Source organism: Arvicola amphibius, chromosome 1, assembly GCF_903992535.2.
Source record: "Arvicola amphibius chromosome 1, mArvAmp1.2, whole genome shotgun sequence".
NCBI lineage: Eukaryota > Metazoa > Chordata > Mammalia > Rodentia > Cricetidae > Arvicola > Arvicola amphibius.
The window spans coordinates 57,073,463-57,100,866 of record NC_052047.1 but is presented as its reverse complement, the minus strand read 5'-3'; the positions used below and the strand labels follow the sequence as shown (position 1 = coordinate 57,100,866).

Here is a 27,404-nt window from a genome sequence, read left to right as displayed (position 1 = left end):
CTATCTCAGTAATCATGACTCTTAACAATCTATATCTTCTGGTCCTCCCTCAATCGGTGTGGTACAGCAGGTGGATTCTACATAGGTGGTGAACAATATGTATCATACAACTTTTTATCAAAAGAAAAATAGGAATTTAATTCAAGGTAGTTTCATTTATTGAGAAAGTGATTTGGGAAGCTGTTTAACTGTAAATTGTTACGCCTTTCTGTAATGATTAGGTGAAAAAGTACTTGTGAGTTTTAAATGTGAATTAGGATAAATTTTACAGCTTTGGATGACTCAGATTGCATGTGTACAAAATATTTGTAAAAGGATATATCTGACATATATCACATGTATGTCTGTATTTATGTATAATTGTAATGATAAAATATGCACATTTTAATTGCTGACATTCTCATGTCTTAAAATAGAGTATCTAAATGCCCACATGACTTTTCATATCATGGTATTTGTATGTGTGGGCTTATTTTTAGTTCTAACATTTTACAATTTGTCCTTTGTTTACATGCAGCAAGGAGTTATGGGCGAAGACGAGGTAATTCATTTCTGTTTGCTATAGTTCATCTGTTTCTAATCGAGCTGTATTGATCAATGTCATAATTACTGATTTCAGAATTCTTTATGCAATATCTGAAAGCTCCTAGAGGAATCACATATTGTTGTGAGAACTTACCAACTTTTTCAAATTCTAACTCTAAACCTACAATGGTGTATTTTCATACTAATGGTCATTAAATAAAATTTGTCCTCCTTAAACTGTCAAAATTTTTAACTCTAATTAAAAATTATATCTATATCTTCTAAAATAAGGCTGTTTTATCTGCCTAAGAAATAAGTTTTTTAGTATTAACCAGAGTGACATGTGATGTGATTTTTCTACTGCATAACCAATTGTCTTATCAATGATTGTTATTTTTGTTTGACCCAGTTGGAAATGACACCTGTGTAAGTAGATTACTATCATTGGCAGAAACCACGTAGCCAATGTTTCTGCGAAGCTGTGATCCTGTCAGCCCCTTTGTCTAGCCTGCACACCACTGTCCTTTTCCACCTCCTCCGTCATAACAGGATTTCCTTGAGCATTCTTTTTGGGGCCAAGGGACGAGACTTTCTGGTATGAGGCTACCACTGAACTCGCTCAGAACACAGGAACACCTTCTGTGACTGAAACTTTGCCCAAGCCAATATGAAAAGAAGAAAAAATTACCTGATATTTCTATAGTTCTGCACACTGAATAAAAAGCATTTGCTCTCACCGTCCTGAAGCCAAGGAAGATAGGCAGTACTAGCTGTGTCCTTGGTTATATTTTACATGTGTGGTAGTGTACTTATCTGTTGACCAGCACCTTCCCTAAAAACACAAAAGCAAAACCAGTTACCACCACTGACAACCAATGTTAATACTTTATGTTCTAAAAGCCGTACTTCAAATTCCATATTTCAATTTTATTGCTAGTCTTGACTCTCCAAATACTTGACTGAATCTCTGGGTTCTTCACTTTTCAAAAAAATGGAAGAGAGTGAGGCTGGTTTGCTTTCTAAGGCTGTTCATAGTGAGCGGGAAGAGAGGGAAGGGTACAGTGTTCATACCTATTTGTAGATCTGTGACCTAGCTCACTTCACAATCAAGTGTGCAACTTTGATTGTCTTGAAAATAACTATCTACCAATCTGTGATTTTTCAGTAATTCCTTTCATGTCTGAAACATTTTTCCTTTATCTCTAGTAACTTGTGTTAAGTCAGTTGGGCATACTCTGTATAAATATAATATGCTAAATTTTTAAGGGCAAGGTATCAGGAGTCAGTGATTTTCTTATTATAGCTCAGCTCAGTAACTGCAGACTATGACCCAAAGAAGGAAAATGAACATTTAATTCCTTGCTGCTCAGATAAAGACTGGTTACCTGCCTAACTGTGTCTTCTTGGGGAGCTCTAAAGAGAGGCGCTCCATTTCAGAGCCACCTAGGCACACCACAGGCAGGTGTAAACTCCATGTCCTCTCCTTGTCCTGAGCTGGCAGCCTCTGCACACAGCTGGTGCAGTAGAAAGGGAGCTGCAGCCTTTTTCCTCAGGTTGTGAGCACAGCTGTAACAGAGCATAAATCTACTGCCCCAGTTCCAGTTTGAATAGCCAGATAGAAAGGTTTAGTCTTGAAGTCTAGCTGCTGTAAGATTTTATTTGCATTTGGTAGTAGCTAGCTTGTAGTAGTAAACAATAAGAATATTTTACAAAACCTGCATATCAGAAGGACAGCACAGAAAGAAGTAGAGATGCTTCCCTGGCTTTCTTTCTATTTTCTCTTCATTTTCCCATCATGCTGATACAGTACCAATCTCTAAACCTAGCCAACCAGGAATCCCCTATTATGAACTTGTGCTGTGGATTTGATGGGCTAGTAAAATGGTGTGTGTTCATTTTGGTCTTTCTTTTTTGTTAGAATAAATAAAGCCTCTCTGTTCTTGAGGGATGTGTCAAAATGAGTTGGCACAACTGGCCAAAACCAAGTCCTGGCTGGCACCAGCACATTGGGGGTGGGGCAGCATCAAATGTCAGAGGGCAGTCTGGCTTCCAGTGGCCATTTGATCAAAAAGAACTGGTTTCTTCCTTCCACCTTTGATTGACCTCTCAGTGAAGCATAGGGCAACACTTTTTGTTTTAAAGACTTCCCACTTGACTATAGTTAAACTAAATTACTGCCAAATGTCTTTGATATATTTCCAGTTCCTTAATAATGTCAATAAGAACTTTACATCAAGCCAGCTCTAGATATTGATTTATGAAATAAGCCTTAGAGATGATCAAAGTATAATTATACCAGAAGTAATTGAGCAAAACCAAGATTCCTTTCTCTGAATGTCAGGAGCCTGGGGCCATGGGAAGCTCTGCAGCATTAGGAAAGAGCAGGGCACATGGAAACTCCTTGACATCAGGAAAATTGCTTTTCTTTTGTAGTTGCTATTTTGTTCAGTGTTTTTTCCATCCCCCTCCGAGAGAATGAGCATACTGGTCTGGGGTGGAATATGGTTAGCATTGTGCTAAAAGTGTATAGGACTAGTTAAACTCTGCCATTCAGAATTTTCTACTTGTCATAATCCCTCCTTTTATTATTATTAATTAAATTTATTCATTTATTTTACATCCCAAACCCCTACCGCAGTTTTCCCCTTTCTTCTCTCCTCCTATTCCTTCCCTCCAGCTACCCCCACAGTCCACTCCTTCATGTTTCTGTTCAGAAAGGGGCAGACCTCCCATGGGTGTCAACAAAGCATGGCATATCAAGTTGAGGAAGGACTAAGCTCCTTGCCTTGCTTGGCAAGGCAACCCAGTAAAAAAATAGGTTCCTGGAAACCAGCCAAAGAGTTAGGACAATTCCTCTTTCTGATAGAAGAATAAACAGCTATTGTTTTCCAGAAAGAAAAAAAAACATATAGGATAGTTTGAATAGTAGAAATGAAGTTATTTTAATTAATTTACTAAGCCTCGGGAAGCATTTTTTTTTTTTTTAGAAATTAATCCCAAAGTTGGTAGCTTGCATATGGAATGAGAGGATGTGGGAAATAATTTTAGAAGGAGTGAGTTTTGGAAGTTGCTGAGGTTTGGTATGTTTATAGTGTGGAGCCATTTAGATTCGGTGCCACTGTTTATAAATGATAGTTTCATATAGAACGTATTGCTTATTTAAAGCTGAACTGGAATGTAAAATGTGTGTATTCATGCCCTACCTTCCCACATCTTTGATAAGTAATTATAATAGTTACCAGAGAAAGGACAGGAGTCCCTAAAGCATGAAAAAACATCCCTATAGTAGCTGCATAGGATACCCGGCCTTGGCCTGAGGGCACAGCCTCCTGTGTTTCTACAGTGTTTAGATTTGATGGCAGCACTGGCATTATCTACTATTTTTGTTTGTTTATTTGTCTTGTTTAGTTTGTTTCCTACTTTGGTCACCCTGGAGCTACATGATAGCAGAGTTGAATTGTAGCAGAGTATACTGCTTGTAAAATGGAATTTACAGCTCCAAAGAGGCTGTTCTACAAGCTGTACCCTGCCACACCAATTTTTAAAGAAAACAAAATTCCAGTGTACTTAATTTTAAGGCAAGTAAGAAAGGGGGCAAACTATTGTTGGGGCAAAATATCTTAAAATAATCATTGTACATTAAGTAGTAGATTTTTTTCCTTCTTTGAAGAAACATACCAGGTAAAAGACTGGTTGCTCGAATTGGCAGTACTCAAAAGTACTAAAAAAGTACTCAAAAGTAACTAAAAAAAAAAAAAAGGGAAACTTGCATCACACTAGAGGGTATTTACTGCTTCCATCCTAGAAGATAAGAATATTCAGATTCCCATTAATTTTAAATTTCTGTGCTTTTGTGCTTTTAAAATTTCACAACATTCTATAAATAAGATTATGGAACAATCTATAAAAGTCAAAGAATCGTGCTTAGAGTCAATCTATAAATTGATTTATTTGTACAGATGTTTCCCTTCTATATCTCCTCATTGATATGTTGAGAAATGTCTATTCTTACATTCTAGAATAAATTCAAAATCTGAAAAATCAAGTAGAACCAAATCTGAGTATGTTAGCAAAGCATCAGAATCAGCTTCCCTGACATGTGCATGCGTGTTGTGCACACACTGCCCACACAGGTGGAGGAGATGGAAGCAGGGAGACGGCCATCATTAGTACCAATATCATTGAGCATCCAGCTTGCATTTTCCTAATAAGAATGATAAAACTTGGAGTATATTTTCATATATACTAATGATTTATATATTATTACTCTTTCAAGTGAGTATTAAAATTCATTGTTTTTATGACCTTTTGAGAGAAAGCAATTATTGTTTTCTAAAAATGAAGATTTTTATGAGTGTGGCCAGTATGTGAAATATTCTCAGCCATTCAGTTGCTTCCTTTGTTCATCTGAGCTTTAGTTAATGGATTGTGCATGCTGTACATAGTTAGAGCAACACAACACTTAGTTACTGAGGGAATGGTAAGGTTGCAGCACATTCACCATGAAGTATATGTACCACATTATAGTTCAGAAATACCTTAAGTCACTTTGGGTCACCTCTTATTCCTGTTTAGATTCTAAATATTTGTGATCTGTGTTTTCCCCAAGAAAAATTCTTTTAGAATTTTTTTATTGTATTTATGGATTGGTATTTTGTATAAAAATACTTCAAAATGATACTATGTGCAAAATATTAGCATGTCTAAGTTCAGTCCAGCATTTGGATAGTCATCTTAATTTCCCTAAAATCTAAGCAGTTGTTTCCCTACTCATCTTATTCTTTTTAAAATGTAGACTTACTCAATTAAAGTAAGGTAAATTGAGTGATTAATTCACAATTTATTAATATTTAATGGATATTGTTAGTGGTCATTTTAGTGAGGGAGAAGAAGGAAGGATGAAGGGAGGGAGGAAAAAAGGGTAGATGGAGGGAGGGAAGAAAGGGAGGGAGGAAGGCAGACAAACAAGATGAGTACTCTTAGTCAGAAAATTCAAATTCTAAGAAATAACAAAACAAGAACCATTCCTTGCCCAAGTATTTCAGACAAAGGATATTTGATCTATAATTTTTTTGTTGAAGAACTTTTCCATTGATCACAAAGAAAATATAGATATTTATTTCTTACTATCCCCTATTTCTGATAACAGAAAATTTTGGAATTTAAACTGTCACTCAACATAGGTCTCTTTCAGAATGTCTTATTTCAATTGAAATTATCTGTGGAGTAGTTCCTGTTTTCTGGAGGTTCTTTCTTCCTGTTGTTACAGCCTATAAATTTTACATAGTTATATCTAACATATATCTAGTTAGTGTCTGCAGCAAACACAGTTCTCACCTCAAAAGGAGAATGAGATAGTTCATTTAGGAACCCAATATGAATGGGCAAAGCCCAGAAACACTAATTAAGATTGCCTCGACTGGTATGTGCTAGTGTAGGAGACCTTATATGGCTTTCATAGTCACAGAACTAAGGAAGTCAAGTAAATTGGTGGCAGTAATCAGGCAGTGGTACCTTGTAGGGGTGCAGGAATGAATTTTGTCTGAGACTAAAGGATTAAAAACCAAATTAAAAAAAAATGGAAAATCAAGCAAAAGCAAGGTTTATTCAAAGAGGACAGTTTCATTGGAGTTTAAAAGAAAGTCCCTAGGGAAGGCAAGCCATAATCTCAGCAGCTGCCCAATGGAAGAGAAGTGGAGAAGGGAAATAGTCAGGATCTTTAGTTAATGCAGTAAGGAGTGGACAAGCACTTAGTGGGGACAGAATCTGCAGAGAAAGTGTAAGGAACCCCAAGTACCAGAAAAAGCATATTTGGATCTGGCGAGCAGTGAGAAAAGAAGAAAAAAATTGAAATGGTTACACTTTTGAGTCTGCTGCACAGACCCACACAAACTTGATGACATCCCATAAGGGATTGGGGGAAGCGATTCTGGGAAGGAAAAGTTTATCTCATTAAAAGGCTGATTAGTCCACCAGTCTCTTTAGTGTTAGCTTGAAGTAAACCCACCTACTGAGGGGTGAACTTTGGCCAGGTGGCACAATTGGATTAACTTGTTTACGTTTTGGGTATCTTGAAGGTAGTTCTCCACCCAGGCCAGAGATTTCACCTTCTTGACAAGAAGAAATTAGTTTTCCTTAGTGGTCCTATACTGTTGCTGTGTCAAAAGGTATTTTATAGCAAAGAGAGATGTCTGCTGTAGACAGCATCAGATGCTGTCTGATGCATATGATTAGTTTAGAGGTTTGTAGAGGCTATTCCAGCTCTCCATAGTCAGTCAGCTTTGTAGAATCTTTAGCCTGGGTGGCTTGTTTATTTTTGTGGGTATGTAGCTTTCCCTTTCTTCCCCATCCAGTTCTCCACAAGATGTCATATCTTACCTAACTTTATTTATATCACATCATCATGAGTCACATATTTCAAGATGGTAACATGTTAATCATATTTTAATTAAGCATTTATTTCTAGATTAAAGTATATGTTATTAGAGTATACACTTGTTTCTTTGTTCTAAAAATATATCCTTGATTTAATCTTCAGAGAACAGCTTGTCTGCATTGTTACCCCTTTCCCTTCTCTAATACATCTGAAGACTAAGATCTGTATTGTACTACACATGTACAATATCACTACAAGTGGCAGCCACCCAGCTTCTTAAGATTGCTACCAACAAATGTTGGGATACCCTCAAACAGTTTTCATTTCTTGCAATCATCGTATCAGTTTGCTTACCTTTTCCTTTTTCCCTCCTGACCTCTCTGATGCTTCTGTCATGGTGCTGTTGGAGCTTCTCGCTTTCTTTCTCGTCCTTTCTGTAGTGGAAGTCCCATGCCTTCCATATTTGCCAAGGAGCTGCCCTCCTCACTTCTTCCCGGAGTTTTCATCACTGATATTTCCAATCACTTCCTTAGAACGCTGTTTACTTGAAAGACAGTTCCTTTTTTTCTCCACTCTGAAGCATTTGAAGCTTTATATGTAGTTTTACCCATGTCCTGTTCTTGTACCTGTGTCTGACATTTACTCTTCAGTCAACGTGGGACTGTCTTTGGCTACTTCCTGTCCACTGTTGTTTCTCTTTCATTTCTCATCCTTGTTTTCTTGCCTTCCTTGTAGTTTGGAGCCTCCCCTAATCTCAGCTGCTTATTTGTCTTCCTCTGCCCTCAGTCATAGGATGTCACATTCTTGCTGGGGCTTCTGCACCTAGATGTTTGTTTGCTGTTTTTGTTTTTCCACCTACTCAATAAAATATCTTATAAGGGTAAATTCTGTTAACCTCTAAGGGCTTTTTCTTTATTATGTCTGGCATGTTTCAGTCAGTTGTTACCTAGTACCCTTAGAGATTCAAGAACTTACTGTGGTATTCAGTATACTATTGCTTCCGTCTAGTCTACTGCCTTTGAAGCATTTGTAGGATTTCTTAAAGATAGATGCCATCCTTACATGTATAGATCTTGCCTTGCCTGTGTGTGCATTTCTTGAGGGCAAAGTACTATATTTTGTTATTTTACTTTGTGTGAGCATACAGGGCATCAGCATTAATTAATAAGATTAAACAAGACATGCCCTGAAAGGGATGCATTCCTAAAGAATGGGCTCAAATAGGAACTAGAATCCTAAGATGCTGTTCTTTACCTCCCACATGTGCATAAGTCCCCTCTACATAGTCATGATTGTCATATGTGATAAATTATTTCAAGACCTATAGACACGTAGGGCTTGCTGCTTACTATAGCATCTTAAGTATTTTCTTGGAGTTCTTTGTTGTTGTTGTTGTTGTTGGTGGTGGTGGTGGTGGTGGTGGTGGAGGTGGTGGTGGTGGAGGTGGTGGTGGTGGTGGTGGTAGTTATTTTGTTTCTTTCATAATGTTCTCCTGCCTATTTAACTTACAGTGTTTCCTTTTTAACACTAGTTTCTAAAGAATTTAATTACACATTCAGGCCTGTTTCCTATACATTAGGCTCTTTCTGCTATCCATAAACATTTGAAATGAGCTAGCAGATTTATTATTTCTTTTGTGCTATAGCTATTATCATGTGACTCTATTTCTTTTGCTTTTGCTGCCGGGGATGGACTTGGAGTCTCATCTGTGCTAGACAAGCATCTGTCCCTGACCCACTTCCTCAGCTCAGTGACTGTTTATCTCTGGGCCTTACTTGAGTCACTTCTCTCTTGAACCTTGCTGTTCTGCTGTCTGTATTCCCAGTCATGTCCATGACAATGTCAGCTTAGTGTCTAACCCCTTACATTTGGCATCTGTTTGCTTGCCTTTGTTTTGTTATTTTTAATATAAGAGATTGAGCTTATATTTGTCCTTGTATTTTAGGTCGCTCGTCCCTGTTTCCAATAGATGATAGCTTGTTGGACGATGGTCACAGTGATCAAGTTGGTGTTTTAAATTCACCCACATGTTATTCGGCTCATCAAAATGGAGAACGAATAGAACGCTTCTCTCGAAAAGTTTTTGTTGGTGGGCTTCCTCCAGATATTGATGAAGGTAAGTTCATCCAGCCTTAAAAACAAAATGTGTAAAAAGGAATTTTTGAGTTCAATTATTTGAACAAGTACTTTTAAGTTCTAGTGATTTTTAGCATATGCATCATCACTGTGAGCATTTTTTGAAGGTCTCTATGTTCTAGCCCATATCCTAATGTTTAATGCAAAACACACATGCCAGTATCTGTGTGACTGTAACACACACATGGCATTCCAATGCATACATACACAGTGCAATAGATGAAACCAGCTATGAATCTCTCTCTGTAGTGTGCAAAATTCAAAGGTTAAATTTCTTGAAATTTATCAATTAAAGATACAGAAACAGAGTATGAAATCCAATAAGGAAGTAGAAATAAAACATAAAATAGGAAATTATTACTATGCAACTGTTAGTTAATATGTAATAATACAGAAAAACAACTTAAGATAGAGCTTAAAAAATATTTAAATTATTGTTTATAATGTCATGAGAAATTACCCATTCATAATAGCCTACAGAGAAGATATTGCTACATTTAGAGAATATTTTCAGTTATTGTTCATATATTTGCAAATATATTCTGCATATTCATAAGCTTAACATAAACTATATCATTGAAATTGAACATACAGTATTTGAATGTCAATGAAATTGCCTGGGTTATATTAGCAGTGGTATGTTTTCCTGACATTATAGCTAGTCTTGTTTCAGTAGACCTTATCCTGACATGAACATGGCTTCACTTGTGAACACCAATAGCTGTTTTAATTAACTTGATAATAATGGCATGTTTCATCCCAGCGCTAGTCTGATTTGGCATACTATAAAGTTGTTAATATTCAGGTGATGTATGAAATAATAGGATTCACATTGAATACCTTACTAGATAGTGTGCTGCTTAAAAATGAATTTATTTTGACTACAATAGTGAAAATTTATGTAGTGTTTTAGTAAAGATCTATTTTCTTTTTACATTAGAGTTAATCGTAAGGTATTTCACACTTTAGACATAAGTCTTCCAGGTACTTAGAAATACGGGGTTTCTTGGAATGAATCACTAGAACTAACTTGCGATGCACATTCTGTACTTTTCTAAGATGAGATCACTGCCAGCTTCAGAAGATTTGGACCTTTGGTAGTAGATTGGCCCCATAAAGCAGAAAGCAAATCCTATTTTCCACCAAAAGGTAAGAGGTTTATTACTAATATTTGCGAAGCTGTATGAGAGCAAAAGAAATAATATCAATTACTTATTTGGGGCCTTCTTTTAGAATTGAGCATAAGTACCTTTCTGTAAATACTAATGATTTATGGACTGAAGAGATGGCTTATCCAGTAAAGGCTCTCGCCACACAAACCTAAGTTCTACCCTCGATCCCATAGAAAGGGAGAAGGAGAGAACTGGCTCCTGAATTTTTTTTCTGACCTCCATACAGATAATGAATAAAAAGCTGTTTTAAAGTTAATCTTTGTAGAGACCGTCAGTCTGAGTGGAGTGAGGCAGAGCAACTTTAAGTACTGCTCCAGTTTTACTTGAAGCTGTTAAGGAGTCATAAGATTTGATACACTTTCCTCAAAATTTTTTAATGATTTAGTAAATTCAAATGAGTATATGTTTGAATATGTCTTTGCCTAAAGCATTAGTCTAAAGTTACACAGACTCAAACTTATTTTCCATTCTATGAGATCAAGATGCACATGAAGTGATTCGTTTACATTTTATAAAATAAAACCGTTTACATAATTTACAAGAAATACACAAGCAGGTGATAACGTGACACAGCACTGGGAAAGTAACTTGTCGAGCATTTTTAACTCACTGTCGAGTATTTATAAAAAAGTAAACCACCAGAGGAACAAGGAGCAAAACGCATCAGCCTAGGAGCATGGAACAGACTTTGTCAATGAGACTTCAGTTGCTCGGGAAATAGGCCACCATCCTAATGAAATTTAAAAAAAAAAAAAAAATCCTGTACAGTGAAGGAAACAACCAAGTGAAGAGATGGCCTACAGCTAGAGAATAGAAGGAAAATCTTTACAACTTTACCTGTGGCATGGGATTAATATCATGAATAAATACACAGAGAACTCAACAGACCAACAAGAAAGCACATGACCAAACCAAAATGGACTTAAGAAGTGAATAGATTTCTTTAAAAAAAAAAAAAAAGTACAAATGAACAATAAGTCACTTACAAAGCACTCAACAGTTCAGTCATCAGAGAAATGCAAATTAAAACTACTTTGAGATTTCATCTCACTCTAATAAAGAATGACTATCATCAAGAAAACAAGCAAATGCTTGTAGGGATGTGGGAAAGAAGAGCCCACTCATATTGGTGACAGAGCACATCCAGGGCAGCCACCAAGTAATAAATCAGTGCAGAGATTTCTCAAAATATAGAAAATAGAGTTATATGATTCAGTTGTGCCACTGCCTGGCATTCACTCAGAGGGCTTTGTCTAAACCTCACAGACAGCTTGCACATTCTTGTTTACTGCTGCTCTGTTTATGAGATGTGAGAAAGGGAATTAGTCTGGCTCCCTCTCACCTGGCGAAGAGATAATGAAAATGACATTCAAGTACACAGTAGACTTTTATTCAACCATAAAGAAAAGTTAAATAAAGAAAAGTTAAGAAAATTTTGGAAAAATAATGTGGAAGTAAAAAATATATTAAGTGAGGTTACTCAGCAAGACAAATGTCACTGTCTCTCTCATATGTAGATCTAGTTTCTAATTTTTAGTATCTCTATATTTATGTGGAAATGAGTATGCATATCAGTCAGAAAACTAGAAAGGGGCCATGAGACAGGAAAGGAAAAGAGGCGTCAGGGGGCTGAGGGAAAGGATGGTAGAGCGCATGTGGGGTGAAAAGGAGGAGCCCTGGTGGAAGGGCTGGCGTGGGGTGAGAGCTGAGAGAGTAGTGAGGGCTTTGGAGGCATGGTGGTCAGCAATGCCCAAATGTATATGAATTGCCCTAAGGAAACCTGCTTCTTAGTCAACTAGCTAAAGATAATTTTTTAAAAAGGTAAATGTAAGGAATAAATGTAGTTGCTTGGACCATTTACTGCTAGGATAATTCTGTGGCTCATCGCTACACAGAAGTCCCTGCCATGCTTATGCTCCTGTACAAGTCATGTGATCAAGGATATGTTTCCTGGGGAAAGGAGGTTATGTTCCCAACAATGGGAAGAAAGGGTAAAGAGCTGATTGCTCATTCAGAACTACAGACAGCAAATTATCCATAGTGAGTAAAGAGGGATACATTGAAGAACTTTTAGTTTGATATCATTAAAACAGGTCTAGAAAAATAGTCTCATGGCTGAGAGAATTAACAAGTCTGGATAAGGCACCTTTGAGCTCCCACCCATCCCCAACTGGATTGCTCCCGCCATTCTTCTGCATCTACGTGCTGTGTTCTCTCATTTGTTGCTGTGGTCTGGACACAGCAGTCTCTGAAAGCACAACCAATTCCTAAACACTTCACTGCTGGGGTAAAGGCAAACCTGCATCTGTCTCACCTGATCTCACATCTCTCTCGCTGCTTCTGCTATTCCTCATCCTCTTCCAAGTCCCACAGTACTGTCTACTCCAGGACGTCTCTGTATAGTGTTCTCTCGTCATGAAGTTTTTGTGTCTCTGCCCTGCAATATTGCCGTGTGTGTGTGTGTGTGTGTGTGTGTGTGTGTGTGTGTGTGTGCGAGAGACAGAAAGAGACAGAGAGAGGGAGGAGAGGAGAGAGATGGGATATTATTTTCTCTGTGGAAAACAGAATGATTGGCTTTATGCATATTAACAGTACTAACAGTACTTATATTGAGGTAAAGTCACTTAACTTGGCATGCATAATTTTTATGGTTATGGTTATTCCAGGCTATGCATTCCTCCTCTTTCAAGAAGAGAGCTCAGTTCAGGCGCTCATTGATGCTTGCATTGAAGAAGATGGAAAGCTCTACTTGTGTGTTTCCAGCCCTACGATCAAGGACAAGCCTGTAAGTAAACAGCACATTAACTGTGGCCTATAAAGACAGGTGCTCAAACAGTATTTTTAAATTACTGCTTTAAAAATTAAGACTGCACTAAAAATTTTAAACAGTGAAATGAATAATTTTCCCCACAGGTTCAAATCCGTCCTTGGAATTTAAGTGATAGTGATTTCGTCATGGATGGTTCTCAGCCTTTGGATCCCAGAAAAACAATTTTTGTTGGAGGTGTTCCTAGGCCATTAAGGGCTGGTAAGTAGACTCCCTAAGTCATACAAATTTGTCTTCTCTTTTTGTTGATTTTGGTATCTAAGGAAGTATGCACTTTTCTGCATTTGAGTTGTTAACTGAACTTAGTATTTTAAATGAGAGAGTTACAAAGTTCTGTTTCTCAGTAGCTAGTAACCAAAACTCTGAAGGCTGTCAAGTGGGGTGTAATTATACATGTGAGTATTTACTGAATGTGCATGCTATGTAGTTTCACACCATCTGAAGGAGCTAATGATTGCTAATCTCTGAAAGCAGCCTCCTCATGTCAGGGAGATACAAATTAATGTCACACATCTAAACACTTGAAGAATATGATAACTGCTGCAAAGAAAGATGATTGGGAGTAAGAATGCATGTGTGTGTTGATATATTTTCATATATTTATAAATATATGAATGTCGTATGTCCATATTTAAAATATATTATGGTGTGATATCTTAAAAATATTTAAGCTGATTTTAAAAAAACTGAAGAGAGTTTAGACAACAGGAGCATTGTGAAGAGTGTGTTTCAGACAGTGACAGAGTGAACGGCATCTTTGGAAGTCAAGTGCAGAGCAGCAGAGGATATTCATGGGGGACTGTATAAGGCATAGACTGGATGACCTCGGGTACATAGGGTTATGGAAGAAATACAAATGATATTGGAAGAAATCAACAGAAGTTAGATCATGCAAGTCTAATAGACTAATTGATGTTGATCCTTAAAATAAGAGGATTTTTGAAGCCAAAGAGATACATAATCACATAGGCCTCTTTTTGGAAAGATCAGATAAGCTGATGATTCATGAAGAAGAGACTGAGTAAATAAATAACGGTGGGCCTCATGTGTGGGATTGCTAGTGAGGCAGAGAAAGAACCAGTTGGTCTGCTATTTGAACACTTAGGCAGGCAATGCTGCTGGGTGGTTGGCGATGGCTGGTAACTAGCTGTGAGAAACGGCAGAGGGCAAGTTAAAGGAGATTGGGATTCTGGTTATGAATATAACTCATGGCCCAATTCAGTAATCTGAAGTGGAAATTTCAACTAAACAATGTGGTATCTAGTAGTGTGCTTAAAAAATAGTTATTTCTAGTGTTTTGGAAATAAATGGAAGAGGAAGGATTGAAGACAAGCAGATAAGCAAATTAACCAAATGAAAACTACTGGATTTTAAAGCAGACCTGACTGATAGAAGGGGGCAATTGGATTCTCACTGTGTTCTGAAGAGCAAGTCTATGAGATTCTCTGTATAGTGAAAATGAAGGATGAAAGCAGAAACTCTGTTGCTTACCTAGTGGAGTCAATGAAAGCTCATCAGATCATATTTCATTAAGTAGAGGAAGAATGTGTTCATGTGTGGTTCTTTTTAGCATGCTATGTATTGCAGTATCACAAGAAATTGTCTGGTGGATGATTGCGTTGTATGGAATTCAGATACAACTTCAGGTCCACAGGTGATATTTAAATACGTGACATAGAATGGGATCACCCAAACCCAAGTGTAGACAAAGGTACAAAGCCTGAGGTTGCTCTGACGTTGAAAAGTGAAGCTAAGAAGTCAACAGTGAAGTGAATTATCAGCAGAATCAAAGGCCTTGCAATTTATATGCAAAAAATATTTCCAGACAAAGTAATAGATTAGCTATGGTCAGTGCTGCCAGCAGGAAGATTGAGCACTGGACTTAGGAGATGGGAAAGTTGATCTTGAAAAGATCAATTAAAGTGGAGTCACAGGGTGATAATCTAATCGTTAAGGGTTGTACAGATAGGTATGGGGCAAATCTGGCTACAAAATCTGTTACCCATTGGTCACCAGGGTGATTGAGCTGGTCTGGCCTCCCCCACCATACTGTGTTTCCCTTCCAACCTGCATGCTCTGTCAGAGAGGACAAGATTCTCTTGTAGGAAGAGGGGATTGTCGTTAAGAAAGGAAAAGAACCATGCTTGTTGAAATGAGTTTGAGAAGAAAGCTGAGCTATAGGAGAGAGAAGGAGGTGCCAAAGCAGTGTCCTTCCCTAAAGAAAGTGGATGAGATGGATAGGCAGGTGAAACAGTTGGATTTTAAGAAAAGAACATGAAACTCTGTCTCACACCAGATTATTAGACAGTGCGTGTGGTGGTAATGCATGTAACTCTACATTTAGAAGTGGTTTGCAGTTGTTGGTTTGTGAGGGTTAAGATGTAACTCAGTTGTCGAATGCCTGCCAGCCTGTGCAAAGCTCTGGCTCCCAGGCTTTCTCTTAACAGCTGCTTTGTGTTAGTGTTCTCTTAACTCACTGTTGATTTACTGTCCTCTCACCTTCAACCTGAGTGTCTTTTCTTTTGAAGTGGAACTTGCTATGATCATGGACCGGCTGTATGGTGGTGTGTGTTACGCAGGAATTGATACGGATCCAGAACTAAAATACCCAAAAGGTGCTGGGCGAGTTGCTTTCTCCAATCAGCAGAGCTATATTGCTGCCATCAGTGCTCGATTTGTTCAGCTTCAGCATGGTGATATTGATAAACGCGTAAGTTACATACCGGGAAGTCATCCGTGTCTCACTTAATACGTATAGGTGCTTTTTATCGTAAGGAGTTGGTAACATGGCCCAAACACTTTTATCTTCCTTTATCTCCTAGCACGATATTCTTGAAACACAAATTTCTTAATGTATTTTAAACTTGAAGCATTGCATAAGAGCCATAAGTATAGATGTGATTTTAAAGCCATGTCAGAAGTTTTTATCGGCCTATTGGTCCCAGCTATCCGTCTAGCTGTGGAGCAGTTTATAGGAGCTTGTGCTCAAGACAGAGTGCCTGGGACCAAGCCCATGTCTGCCATTAGCTCTGTAATCTCAGGCACATGGCCCTCTCTGCCACTTTTCCTGCCTTAAAGCGTGGGAATGAGTGCTTGTTAGTCTCTAGGTTATTTTGAGGACTCAATGAACTTCACGTGCACAGATACTTGGAGAAGTTGGCCCACAGGAAGTGCTAGTTAAGAGCTGGTTTTCATTTATAAACACTAAAATTCAGAAACTGTATATATTTCTGTAAGTCATTTGACCTAAAATTGAAAACACTGGTTTATTAGCAGCATAGATTAGGTCTATATATAGAAGTCTTGTGACTGACAGCTGAAAGCCATCCTGTTGAATACTTGTGAGCTCTGATTACCATCTAAAATAGGAGAAAAGCTGCTCATTTACATATCAGTTTCACACCAAAATCTGTGAATTGTATATCACTAACTAAGGATTCTAAAACAGTGACACCAGCCACCCAGCCAGCCAGAGACAACAGCCTCGGGCATTCCTCAGTTACAAGAAGGCAAGGCTGCTGCAGCAAAGCAGCCGACACTGATCCACAGCTTAGCGATTCCCAGGTCTTACACCTTCCCTGTGTTCAGTCTTCCCCACTCCAGCAGAGTCTACATTCTCATTTACAGATGTGGAAACAGGTCAAGAGAGTCCCCTCAAACCTGACATCATCTGCTCACTCAGTTCTTCACAGTGGGGCTTTATTTCTTACGAGTTTATAATGAGGTCTGGACATGCCCTGGATCAGATTAGCCACAGTTCCAGCAGCTACTGCAAGCAAGGTGCAGCTCTGGCCTGCAAAGAGAAGGCTGCTGCAGTCCTAGTGGCTATTGAGTTTCACCAGCTTACAGATGACTCCAGAATAAGAGGAAAATCTGGGAAGAAATTTGTCTTCCATGCTAATCCCTTATGAATTTTGCTCACAATTTGAAAATACTAATGCTAGAATACAGGTGTTTCAAAGATACAAAAGTGTGATGAGAATATCTTCGATCTTTAGTTTTTAAAGTGTTTTTCTCTCTTTGGAAAATAGGATTAAATAGCTCTTCATGACCTCTGAAGGAAACATGTTGAAATCAGTGAATTAGTGTTTAACCACTTAAGCTCACAGCCAATTATGAACATGAAACACGATACACAAATGTAGTCGGCACAGAAGCAAGCTGGCTTTCATTTACCCTCCAGTGGGGGAAAGCGGTTTCCCTAAGACACGGCTACTTTTCTCTAAAACACTATAAACATTTAAAATCATTCCAATTTTTTTTTTTTCTGAAGGAGACGCCAGTGAGATTTTTTTTTACCTCTTCTTTTTGTAGGTGGAGGTAAAGCCATATGTGCTGGATGACCAGATGTGTGATGAATGCCAGGGCGCACGCTGTGGTGGAAAATTTGCCCCCTTTTTTTGTGCCAATGTCACTTGCCTGCAGTATTACTGTGAGTTTTGTTGGGCAAATATCCACTCTCGTGCAGGACGTGAGTTCCATAAGCCATTGGTGAAGGAAGGTGCTGATCGCCCACGTCAGATCCACTTCCGCTGGAATTAAGTCGAGCAAACCTGGCCTCCGTCTACCAAGGGAAGAAAGGGTGCATGTGGCTTACTGTGCTGAAGATACTGACCTGCAGAAGAGATAAGTGCGTTCTTCTGCTCTCACCCAGCTCTCAATACATGCATCGTTATCAGCAGCCAAACACTACAAGCCTCTTGTTTTTCACCAAAACCCTACATCTCAGGCTTACTAATTTTTGTGATATTTTCATGTTAAAATAAAATGTTTTTTTGTATTTTCTCCAAGTTATTTTTATATGTAAAGTTAAAATTAGATATGAGAATGTTTTGCGTAGGGGCAACACAGTCTGCTGCTATATAGTGGGTGAAGCGTGCACTTATTTCTTAACATGGGTTTTTAACTTCAAGATCTGCCCCAGTACTTTACCAAAGGTAGCAAAATAATAGTGAAGATGGAATATGTCTGCTACAAATGCTTATTTTTATTGTTGCTGTTTTCAGTGTGTACATAAACTAAAAATTAGGGTTGATTTTGTTGCTCTCCATTTTGACTTGCAAGAAATAATACCTCAAGATAATCTGATTTATTAGCTATTTTTAAACATTTTTAATCACAAGCTGTATTAGCTTTGCTGCTATATAGGTGTTGTGTGTAAATGTCACCTATTAATACGGGATTGAAAACGTTAGAGACCACTGCATTGCGGATGGAATGCAGGCAGCACAATATGGCCGGAACTGCCATAGTTTAGAATGTGAAACAATGCATGTTTACTTAACCTGTGTCCACCATATGCATGCACTAGGACATTAACTAATGAGGTGAGGTATTGCAAATGTTCAAAAAGCTCTCTTGAATCTAGGTAGCATGGACAAATTATAAAATTTGTTTCTTTACAAAAAAGCAAACTTGCATGCATTCTTGTGACTTCAAGTTAAAAATGTTGTCCTACATGTGTACAATATGCAAATTAGTTTTAGATTAGAGAGTGCAGCCATTTTGTGATCTGGTCAGTAGTGGAATTCGATTTTATGCAGACTGGATGTAATATTTGTAATCCCTGTGCAATTTTGTGATGTGCGGTTCTAATTCATGTGCAGTGATATAGTATAGATAAAAGATTGAATAAAAGAAAAACACAGGAATTTTAAAGAAAGTTGATTTTAGCCCCTTTGATAGTTCATGGTTAAGATATCCTTTAAAAACCAAAGATGGCCAGCACACTGCTAACCAGTCACCGAATGTGAGACCCGTGAGAAGCCCATACTTAAAAGGAGGGTTTTATAGAAGAACACAGAACTCTAGTGAAGTCAAAATGGAGATGGGAAAATATAACAGATGGCTAGTTGCATAAAATTTACCTTTAAGACAATGGTGAAATCTGGCTTAAATTTGCTTATATGTTTGACCTATATATATGGGGTCTTCTGTCTAAACTGGGGTCACTGTTGCATGGAGCATTGTTATTCTTAATGGTTAAGAATTGCTTTTTTAAAACTTTGATGAAGGAATTTCAGTAATGACTTTGCTTGCAGTTTTTTTCTTTTTTCTTTATTGAGGGAGTTGCGTGGAAACATGCACAGTTCTGACTAGAACATGGTTCGTGGTGGTTTTCCTCTTTAGAGCATCCTAGCCGCAGCTAGCCCTGTGTTGATAATGTAGGAGTTACTCTGCAGTGGAAGCAAAGCACCCCACAATGGTAAATGTTTTTGGTTTTGTTTTTGTTTTTATTTTAATGCAGAACTAAGATTTTTGACTCTAAAGAGAGAAAATTACAAGGGTATAGCCTGTGCAGCAAACCCTTGGGACAATCCTTCACATGAGCAAAGTGCTGATCTCAACATTGGTTGTCAATGGTATGCTTTTTTGTACTGTAAAAATATGTGGTTCATGTCTAACTCTGCTGTTTTATTGTGGTTGTGGCTCAAGTTTTTAATGTTTGAAGCTGACGCTGTTTCCAGAGGAGCTCTTTACTAGTTTATTTGTCAGTGTCCTTACTCGTTACTCCCATGACCCTCCAGAGTGTCTGGAGCATTCTTTTCTACCCTCGCCCTGCCAGACCTTGATCCATTTTGACATTTGTTATGCACTATTTTTATATCTCTGTGAGAGATTTTTCCAACAGTCAGCTATTTTATGGCACACTTTTTTTGACTGATGACATCTCCTTTGCTATACCTCAATTTTTGGAATTTAGAAAAGAAATCAGTAGTTTTGCAATGTTAATTATTTAGATATTTAATTTCGCAGATTTTTAAACTTTATTTTCATAATTTCTGCTTAATGTTTAAAATTGAAGAGCCTTTTCATGTATTAAATAATGAACTCTAAAATAAATTGTGTGATAATTGGAGACGCCGAAAATCATTTTCCCTTCTTAAACAGAATCAACTTTGAAATGAAGGGAAAAGAAATGGTGCCCTTTCCCACCAGGGTGACCGCGACAGAAATGCTGGTTTGTGTCACCTTCGTTTCTGTTAGGACAGAGCTTATTGGTCTAATATTTTGTTCCCCCTGCCTCACCCCTACCTCTAATTTGTTTCTTTTTCTGTTTGGGAATTATTTTTCCTTTTATGTACTACATTCTTATTTTCTAACTGTTGAACACTGTATTAGAGTTTTTTAATTTACAGATCATATTTATTTTACTATTTTTGTAGAAAATTATTAATTTTGATTGTATTTTTGTATTTCAAAGCTTCTTCATTTGTGTTCCCTAAATGTTCATATTGCTGCCCAAAAGTATGAATGACTGTGGAGGAAAAAGTACTTTAAAAGTCCACCCTTTTTGTTAAGAAGGAGACATTTAGCATTTATATATTTGTGTATGGAAAACACTTGATATTTTATCCCTGTTGCATCTGGCTGCACGAGCCTCTCCTCACAGATGCCGCAAAACTTGAATATAACACACTTTGGAAGGCTGACTAACCTCGATTCTGTGTTGTGATGTGCAATACTGTTTCTAATGTTTGTATAAAGATACAGTGTAAACCTTTTTAATGCAAATTTATTTTTTTCATTGCATATTTTGCAGACTTTATCCACAGTGTCATTTTTTACTGTCAGAAAAGATGCCCCTTTTGTCATTGCAACTATTTTTTAAACCCAGAAATCTTTGTACTGATGTAAATGATTGTAGTTATTTTGGATAGTGTTTTGCTAACAAAAGGAGAGACTTTTTTCATGCATATTTCTATTTTGTTTTTTTGGGTTTTATTTTATTTTAATAGTAGTAAAATACTTGGAATAATTTTTCATATTCTTGTCATTAATATTATTTTGTATTTTTATGTGAAAATATATAATTTTATGACACTAATTGCTAAAGTTTATTTTATGTTGAATTATTTTTGGAGCTGAAATCTTTGTAATATTAAAGCAACTAGTTTCTAATTCCCAGTTTCTGTATAGAATCGCACAAGTGGTTTATGGAGTGTTTGGATTGTAACTATAAATGGTTCTTTGATATGCAAATTAATATTTTCAGTTGATTTTATTTTATATTCCTAATGGGGTGTTAAAGCCGTTTTTTATTTTTTTCTAGATAAAAAGAGAACCCATGCTTTTATGGACACTAGGTAAAACGCCTTCAGCTTAAAATTTTTGTTAAATAATTTAGTTTATTTTATTGTTATCTTCCAGGTGTCTAAATCTCCAGTCTGTCTGTTGTACTGGTAATTTAACTCTGTAATGGAATAGTTTGCTGCCAACTATTTATATTAAGTAATTTTTAAATATTTGTAATATTGTTGACTGACTAATAAACTATTAAGTTATTGGCATAGCTGTGGAACCTTATTTTATAGTTCGCACCTTACACACTGTCGGGGGCAGTGAAGTGGTGGTTTGTTCAGAGGCCACTCCACAGTGTCTCATACAGCTGGGAGAAGCCCCAGGGACTAAAAATGCAGAATTCCTCGGTATTTCAGCCTGGAAGCCCCTTTGCATTCATGCCCCTTCCTGCACCTAGCCCTCACACACCTTAGAAATCTCTCACAGTGCCCGCGGACCTGTCAGCTAATCTGACTTGATGCTGTACTCAAGGCTGCCTAGAGAGTGCAAAGGTTAAGAATACTGATGCTCTTTCCAGAGGACTCCAGTTTGCTTCCAAACATCAAGTTTGGCAGCTAAGAACTTCCTGTAATTCCAGATCCACAGGAGCTGGGGCACTGGCATGCACATGCATTTAAAACCAGACCTGTAAATAAATGTTTACAAATGAAGCTAATTAATGGGAAGCAGGTCTAACGATGCTGCTTTAGATTCAGTGTGTTTGCACCCACTTGTCACTCTCTCCCTGTTCTCTGTACATCCTGTGGCTAGAGGAGGAACAAGGACGAGATGCATAGACTGAGCAACCTGAGGCCCAGGTCCCTTATCCTAAAGTTGAAGTTCCATCATGAAGCCAACATGTGGTTCTGGGAAGAGAGAAAGGAAGAATCCATTGTTTTTATTAGAAAATGTTCATAGTGAAGATTTTTGTTTTGTCTGTGAGCATACAGCTCCCAAAGAGAATAATAGGCATTTCAAAACAAAATTTTATATTTTCAGGGCATTGGTAGCCTGTCTCCTCCCCAAGGCTCAGGGGTTATCATGGAAGAGGGGGCAACAATACTGTAAGTAGTTGGACAGGTGGCTCAGTGGTTTACAGCACTTGCTGCTCTTCCAGAGAACCCAAATTTGGTTCCCAGCACCCATGTAAGATAAGGAACCCAGGCCTCCTAACTGCCTCCCTGTAGCTATAATTCGAGAGGATTCTGTGCTCTCTGGCCTCTGCAGGTGCCTGAACACATGTGGAATACATAAAAATGAAAATATATTTTAGAAATCTGTAAGGGCCAGAGGTTTGAGAGGACTGGGGTCAAACTGTTTTTTGGAGAGAGGACTGTTGGACTCATGAACCCATAGGGGCTGCTGCTGAAGGCACAAGCCCTGCACAAGATCAAGCCAGTCAGATTTCCAGTGGGAAGCGCCTTGCACACAGTCTCCCACCCAACAGGGGGAGGGGAGGGAATATCAGTTCAAGGTTGTGGTCCCTGGTAGATTGCCCATACTCCATGGCTACATCATGTACATAGAGGCAGAACTGGCTGGACTCAGTGGGTTACAATAAAAACAAAAAAAGAAAAGAAAAAGGGGATGAAGGGTGATCTAGAACAAGTTGGAGGGGAGTGTAGGGGTGAATATGATCCAAAATACATTGTAAACATGTATGGATATTCAAAAATAATGGTCATATTTAAAAATAAAATTGGGCTGAAGAACTGGCTCAATGGTTAAGAGCACTGGCTGCTCTTCTAGAAGACCCATATTCATTCCAAGCATGGCTACTCACAACCATGTGTAATTCTGGCCTCGGTATCCCTCATCCTCTTCTGGCTTCCAAAGGCACCAGGCATGCAATAAATGCACAGACATGCATGCAGACAAAATGTCCATACATATGTTTTTTAAAATGTAAAAGTTAACATTTTCCCATATTCTACAATATGATCAATCCCCCTAAATGGGTTAGTCATTATGGCCCTACATCATCACCTCCATCACCATAGCCTACACCATTGCCTATAGCCTCCCAAATAAAACATGGATTTGCACTTAATTCTATCTCAACACAGGCTACTGATTTTTCTATTTGAAATCTTATAAAATCCAAAGATTCTCATCTATTCTGACGTATTTTAAATTATAGCAAGTGTTACATTGTCTTGGCTTCTCTGATGCTGACACATCATATAACTTGCTAGGCTCCTCTTTCACTTAACAAAAGAATTGTTTGCTCTTTTTGAGACAGTTTCCCTAAATCAGGCTGGCTTAGAAATCAGCCTGCAAGGAGCTTCAATTACAAGTGTGAGCCACACACTCAGCTACAAAAGAATACGTTTCAAATACAGCCTAAGGACTGGACACTTACAAAGCAGGATCCTTGCCACCATTCCCCTTTATAGCCCTCTGTAGAAGGGAAATTCAGTTTAGTTCAAACACAAAGGACTACACTGCAGAAGATAAAACAAGCTAGAAAATAGGATTGGTGAAGAGAGAACTGCTTCTTGAAACAATTTGACTTCATTAAAATCATGTTGAAGAATATGTCTTAAATTTTTGCATTATTATAAAAAAATGTAGTTGGGTCTAAGATGGCTCAGTGGGTAGAGAGTGCCAGCTCTGTAAACATAAATACCTAAGCTCGGATCCCTAGCACCCACATACAAACCAACCATGATGGCAGGCATCCGTAACCCTAGCAACCACATACAGACCAGTCATTATGGCAAGCATCTGTAACCCTGGCACCCACATACAGACCAGCCATGATGGCAGGCATCTGTAACCCTGGCACCCACGTACAGACCAGCCATAATGGCAGGTATCTGTAACCCTGGCACCCACATACAGACCAGCCATGATGGCAGGCATCTGTAACCCTGGCACCCACGTACAGACCAGCCATAATGGCAAACATCTGTAACCCTAGTAGCCACATACAGTCCAGCCATGATGGCAGGCATCTGTAACCATAGTTCTGTGGGAAGTGGAATGGAAATAGGGAAGATCCTATTGGTCAGACAGTCTAGTCAGTTGTGAGCTCCATATTTACTTGGAGATCTATCAAAAAATTAGCTGGAGACCTGTTAAAAAGAGACATCTGAGACTAACCCCTGACCTGCACACATACATGAATACAGCACAACACACACACACACACAGGGGGGAGGGGTTTGAGAAGTTTAACACCAAACCTTTCTAAAATAACCATATGGGACTATTGAGATGACTTAGCAGTTAAAAACATGTTTTGGTCTTCCAGAGGATCAGAGTTAAGTTCCTAGCACCCAGGTCAGGTGTAACTGCTTGTAACTCCAGGGGATAATAACTTCTTCCTACATTTTCTCTCTCTGTCTCTTTCTCTGTGTGTGTGTGTGCGTCTGTTTATGTTTATGTCTCTCTCTTTCCTCCATCTCTTCCACACACAGAAATAAAAATTTTTTAAAAGAAAAAAGTGTATTTGAAAGACAGAAGGAAGGGATATATTTAGGAAATAAAGATGGTGCTAGGTCTCAGTCATGGGCAAAGATGGCCATCTAATGTACCATTATGGAGTAAAATGTCTATTCCAGTTAAGTGACCACTTTAATCTTTTAGGTTCTGCCCACTTTCCCATTGTTGCATAGTTTACTTCCTCATCACTAAGGATCAAACTTACCTCATTCCTTATTTTCAGTTCAAGATACTGTTTTTAGTTTGTGTGGGGGGGAGTATATGAGGTATGGGGAGTATACACATTGTCACACTGCACTTATGCTTATGTGGGTTTCTGAGATCAAATAGAGGTCATCAGGACTGTGCAGTCAGCTGAGCAGTCTCCCAGACCCTCAGTTATGACTGACTTCCTAAAATCAGCATGTTTTCCTCTCAGATGTACCAGGCACACACATGCTCAGGCCACAGTGCTCATCTCGTGACCAACCTGACACATTTCTCTCCACTCACATCCACTTGTTTTATATCTTGCTAGTGAAGTGTAGTTTAAGGAAGATGGAAAAGCAAATGCTTGCTCCGATAGTAAGACAAGAGAGAGGGGGAAGAAATTCAAAACCCATGTCTCAGATTTTTGGGGGGACCTGAATTCCAGATCTCCAAGACTTCTTTCTTTTTTAGAATTGTGTGATATCACTCAACATCAATTCACACTGTGTTTTAAAATTCTTTCCAGGAAATGGGAGCTTCTTCCAAGTGAGTACCCAGCACCCAGCCCCTATTCTATGTGTTTACAATGATAGCATCCTAGTCATAGTAGACAAAGTGAAGCTACTTGGGTCTGTCAATAGAAAATCAGCAAAACACTTGGGATATCAAATGTGCAAGGAATATTACTCCTCTCAGAAAGACATTCTGACACTTTCTATAACACAGGTTAACATTGAAGACATTGCACTAAGAAAAATAACTCAGTTGCTCAAAACCAAGGAAGTATTCCATAACACAATGTTTTACAGAGAGAACAGAATGGAGTTTTCCAAAGTCTGGGGAGTTATTGTTTGGTTCAGACCTTGGGATGGATGAGAAGTGGTGATGGATGGGGGAGAGGGTCATATAAAACTCGAATGTGTATAATGTATGTAGCATTCACAGAACCTTAAAAATAGAGGGGGCCCCTTGACAGATGCTCACCTATTCAAAGCACTTGATACCCTTCCTGAGGCTGGAGTTGGGTTCTCTTCACACATATCAGGAAGCTCAGCACAGCACCAGGGAATCCAACAACTTCTGGCCGACAGCCCCCCTCCCTTTACCCCATGCATGTGCATATACAAATACAAATATATACACGTAAACTTAAACCTTAAAATCAAGATAGTAAGTTTTATATAGTTTGTACAATTAAAAAAAATAGTACTGCCGAGCAGTGGTGGTGCATGCCTTTAATCCCAGAGGCAGAGGCAGGCTGATCTCTGTGAGTTCAAGGCCAGCCTGGTCTACAAGAGTTTTAGGACAGCTCCCACCCCCCCCCAAGAAAAAAGAAATAAAGAAAATAAAAGAAAAGAAAAAGGATAGTAAATTGGAAAGTTGGAGGCTGTTTGTTCTCTCCCATACCTGAAATAATCACACAGAAACTGTATTATTTGCAATACTGTTTGGCCTTTTAGCTCATGCTTCTTATTGGCTAGCTTTTATATCTTAAATTAATCCATTTCTGTTGATCTGTGTATCGCCACATACTTGTGGCATACAGGTAAGGTTCTGTCCAGCATCTGTCTCCTGCAGTGGCTACCTGGTTTCTCTCTGACTCTGCCTACTCTCTCTATATATATATCTATCTTCCAGCATGGCTATATTCTGTTAAACCATTGGCCAAAAGTAGCTTCTTTATTAACTAATGGCAAGAAAACATACTCATAGCACACAGAGAGGAATCAAAATGAACGAGCAGCCTCAAATACTCTTTAGAGTTGTCTTAAGTGCAAAGAAAATCCCTGCCCTCTTATGAAGCCATCTTTCATTTTCCTATCTAACTACAATTTTATCATGCACATTTCAATTCCAAAATAGTAATATTTTAAAGTTTAATTTTAAGAATGCAAGACTGTATTTACTCATGGACCTGCTTTTGTACACTTTTTGTAAGACACATCAGTGTTCCCACTGAGGATTCCCACCCCCCAAACACACCAGAACCCAGAAGGACAAATGTTAAATCCTAAGGCGGATTCCTGTCTGTCCGCGTGAGCATCTTGGCCACAGTGTGGTAGGAGATGTGTGCCCAAGGTTTGGAGCAGTACTTCCCCATTGCTCTGGGGGTCCATCATACAGGATTACTCTAGCAGGCTGGCTTCACACACTATGTACATTTTTTTTTCTGGTAGCATTGCATGTTGCTGGTACCTTTACATCCTAGAATTAGAACGGCATACTGAAAGAATTAAACCACAGCATGGCACATGGGATCTCTATATTTTCTTCTCAACGATTTCTTAAATCTCTTTACATAAATACTGGAATTAAAATAAAAGTCAACCACCCTTAATACTTCCGTTCTTAGCTTACATTTGCTTTCTTCCGGTTTATAATTTTTGTTTATTCTTTCCTTGTGGATATTGCAAGATATTGCATCTCCCCTTATTGTTTGGAAATTTTCGTGCACAGCACTTAAAATTCTCTTCAGATTATGTGTGATACACACACCCATATATCTGCAATAAGTGCTTCCATCATTGTGTTTGTAGACAGGCCCTTCTGGTGATTCTTTCGATAACATGTTTGCAATTTTTGCTTTCACAGTCATCTAAGTGGAGATTACTAATGGTTTTTCGGTCCTAGGATGCTTGATCTTCTGAGGCTGTTGGCTATCAGGTTGATA

The 27,404-nt window shown here is 38.3% G+C and overlaps 1 protein-coding gene across 5 annotated transcripts in view; it reads left to right on the top strand.

The window, feature by feature from the left end:
• The window catches only part of Cpeb2 (cytoplasmic polyadenylation element binding protein 2), a 51,314-nt gene extending 29,987 nt beyond the window's left edge, over positions 1-21,327 (top strand). For 3 of the 5 annotated variants that reach the window (XM_038320761.2, XM_038320746.2, XM_038320779.2), the window contains 7 exons: positions 518-541; positions 8,847-9,017; positions 10,097-10,186; positions 12,876-12,994; positions 13,123-13,237; positions 15,565-15,746; positions 17,351-21,327. In XM_038320761.2, the coding sequence (XP_038176689.1) occupies positions 518-541; positions 8,847-9,017; positions 10,097-10,186; positions 12,876-12,994; positions 13,123-13,237; positions 15,565-15,746; positions 17,351-17,578 (929 nt within the window). In that variant the 3' untranslated portion in view covers positions 17,579-21,327. The remainder of the gene's footprint in view (positions 1-517; positions 542-8,846; positions 9,018-10,096; positions 10,187-12,875; positions 12,995-13,122; positions 13,238-15,564; positions 15,747-17,350) is intronic. The other 2 variants (XM_038320769.2, XM_038320752.2) reach the window with 1 other exon arrangement.
• Positions 21,328-27,404: the final 6,077 nt, after the last annotated feature.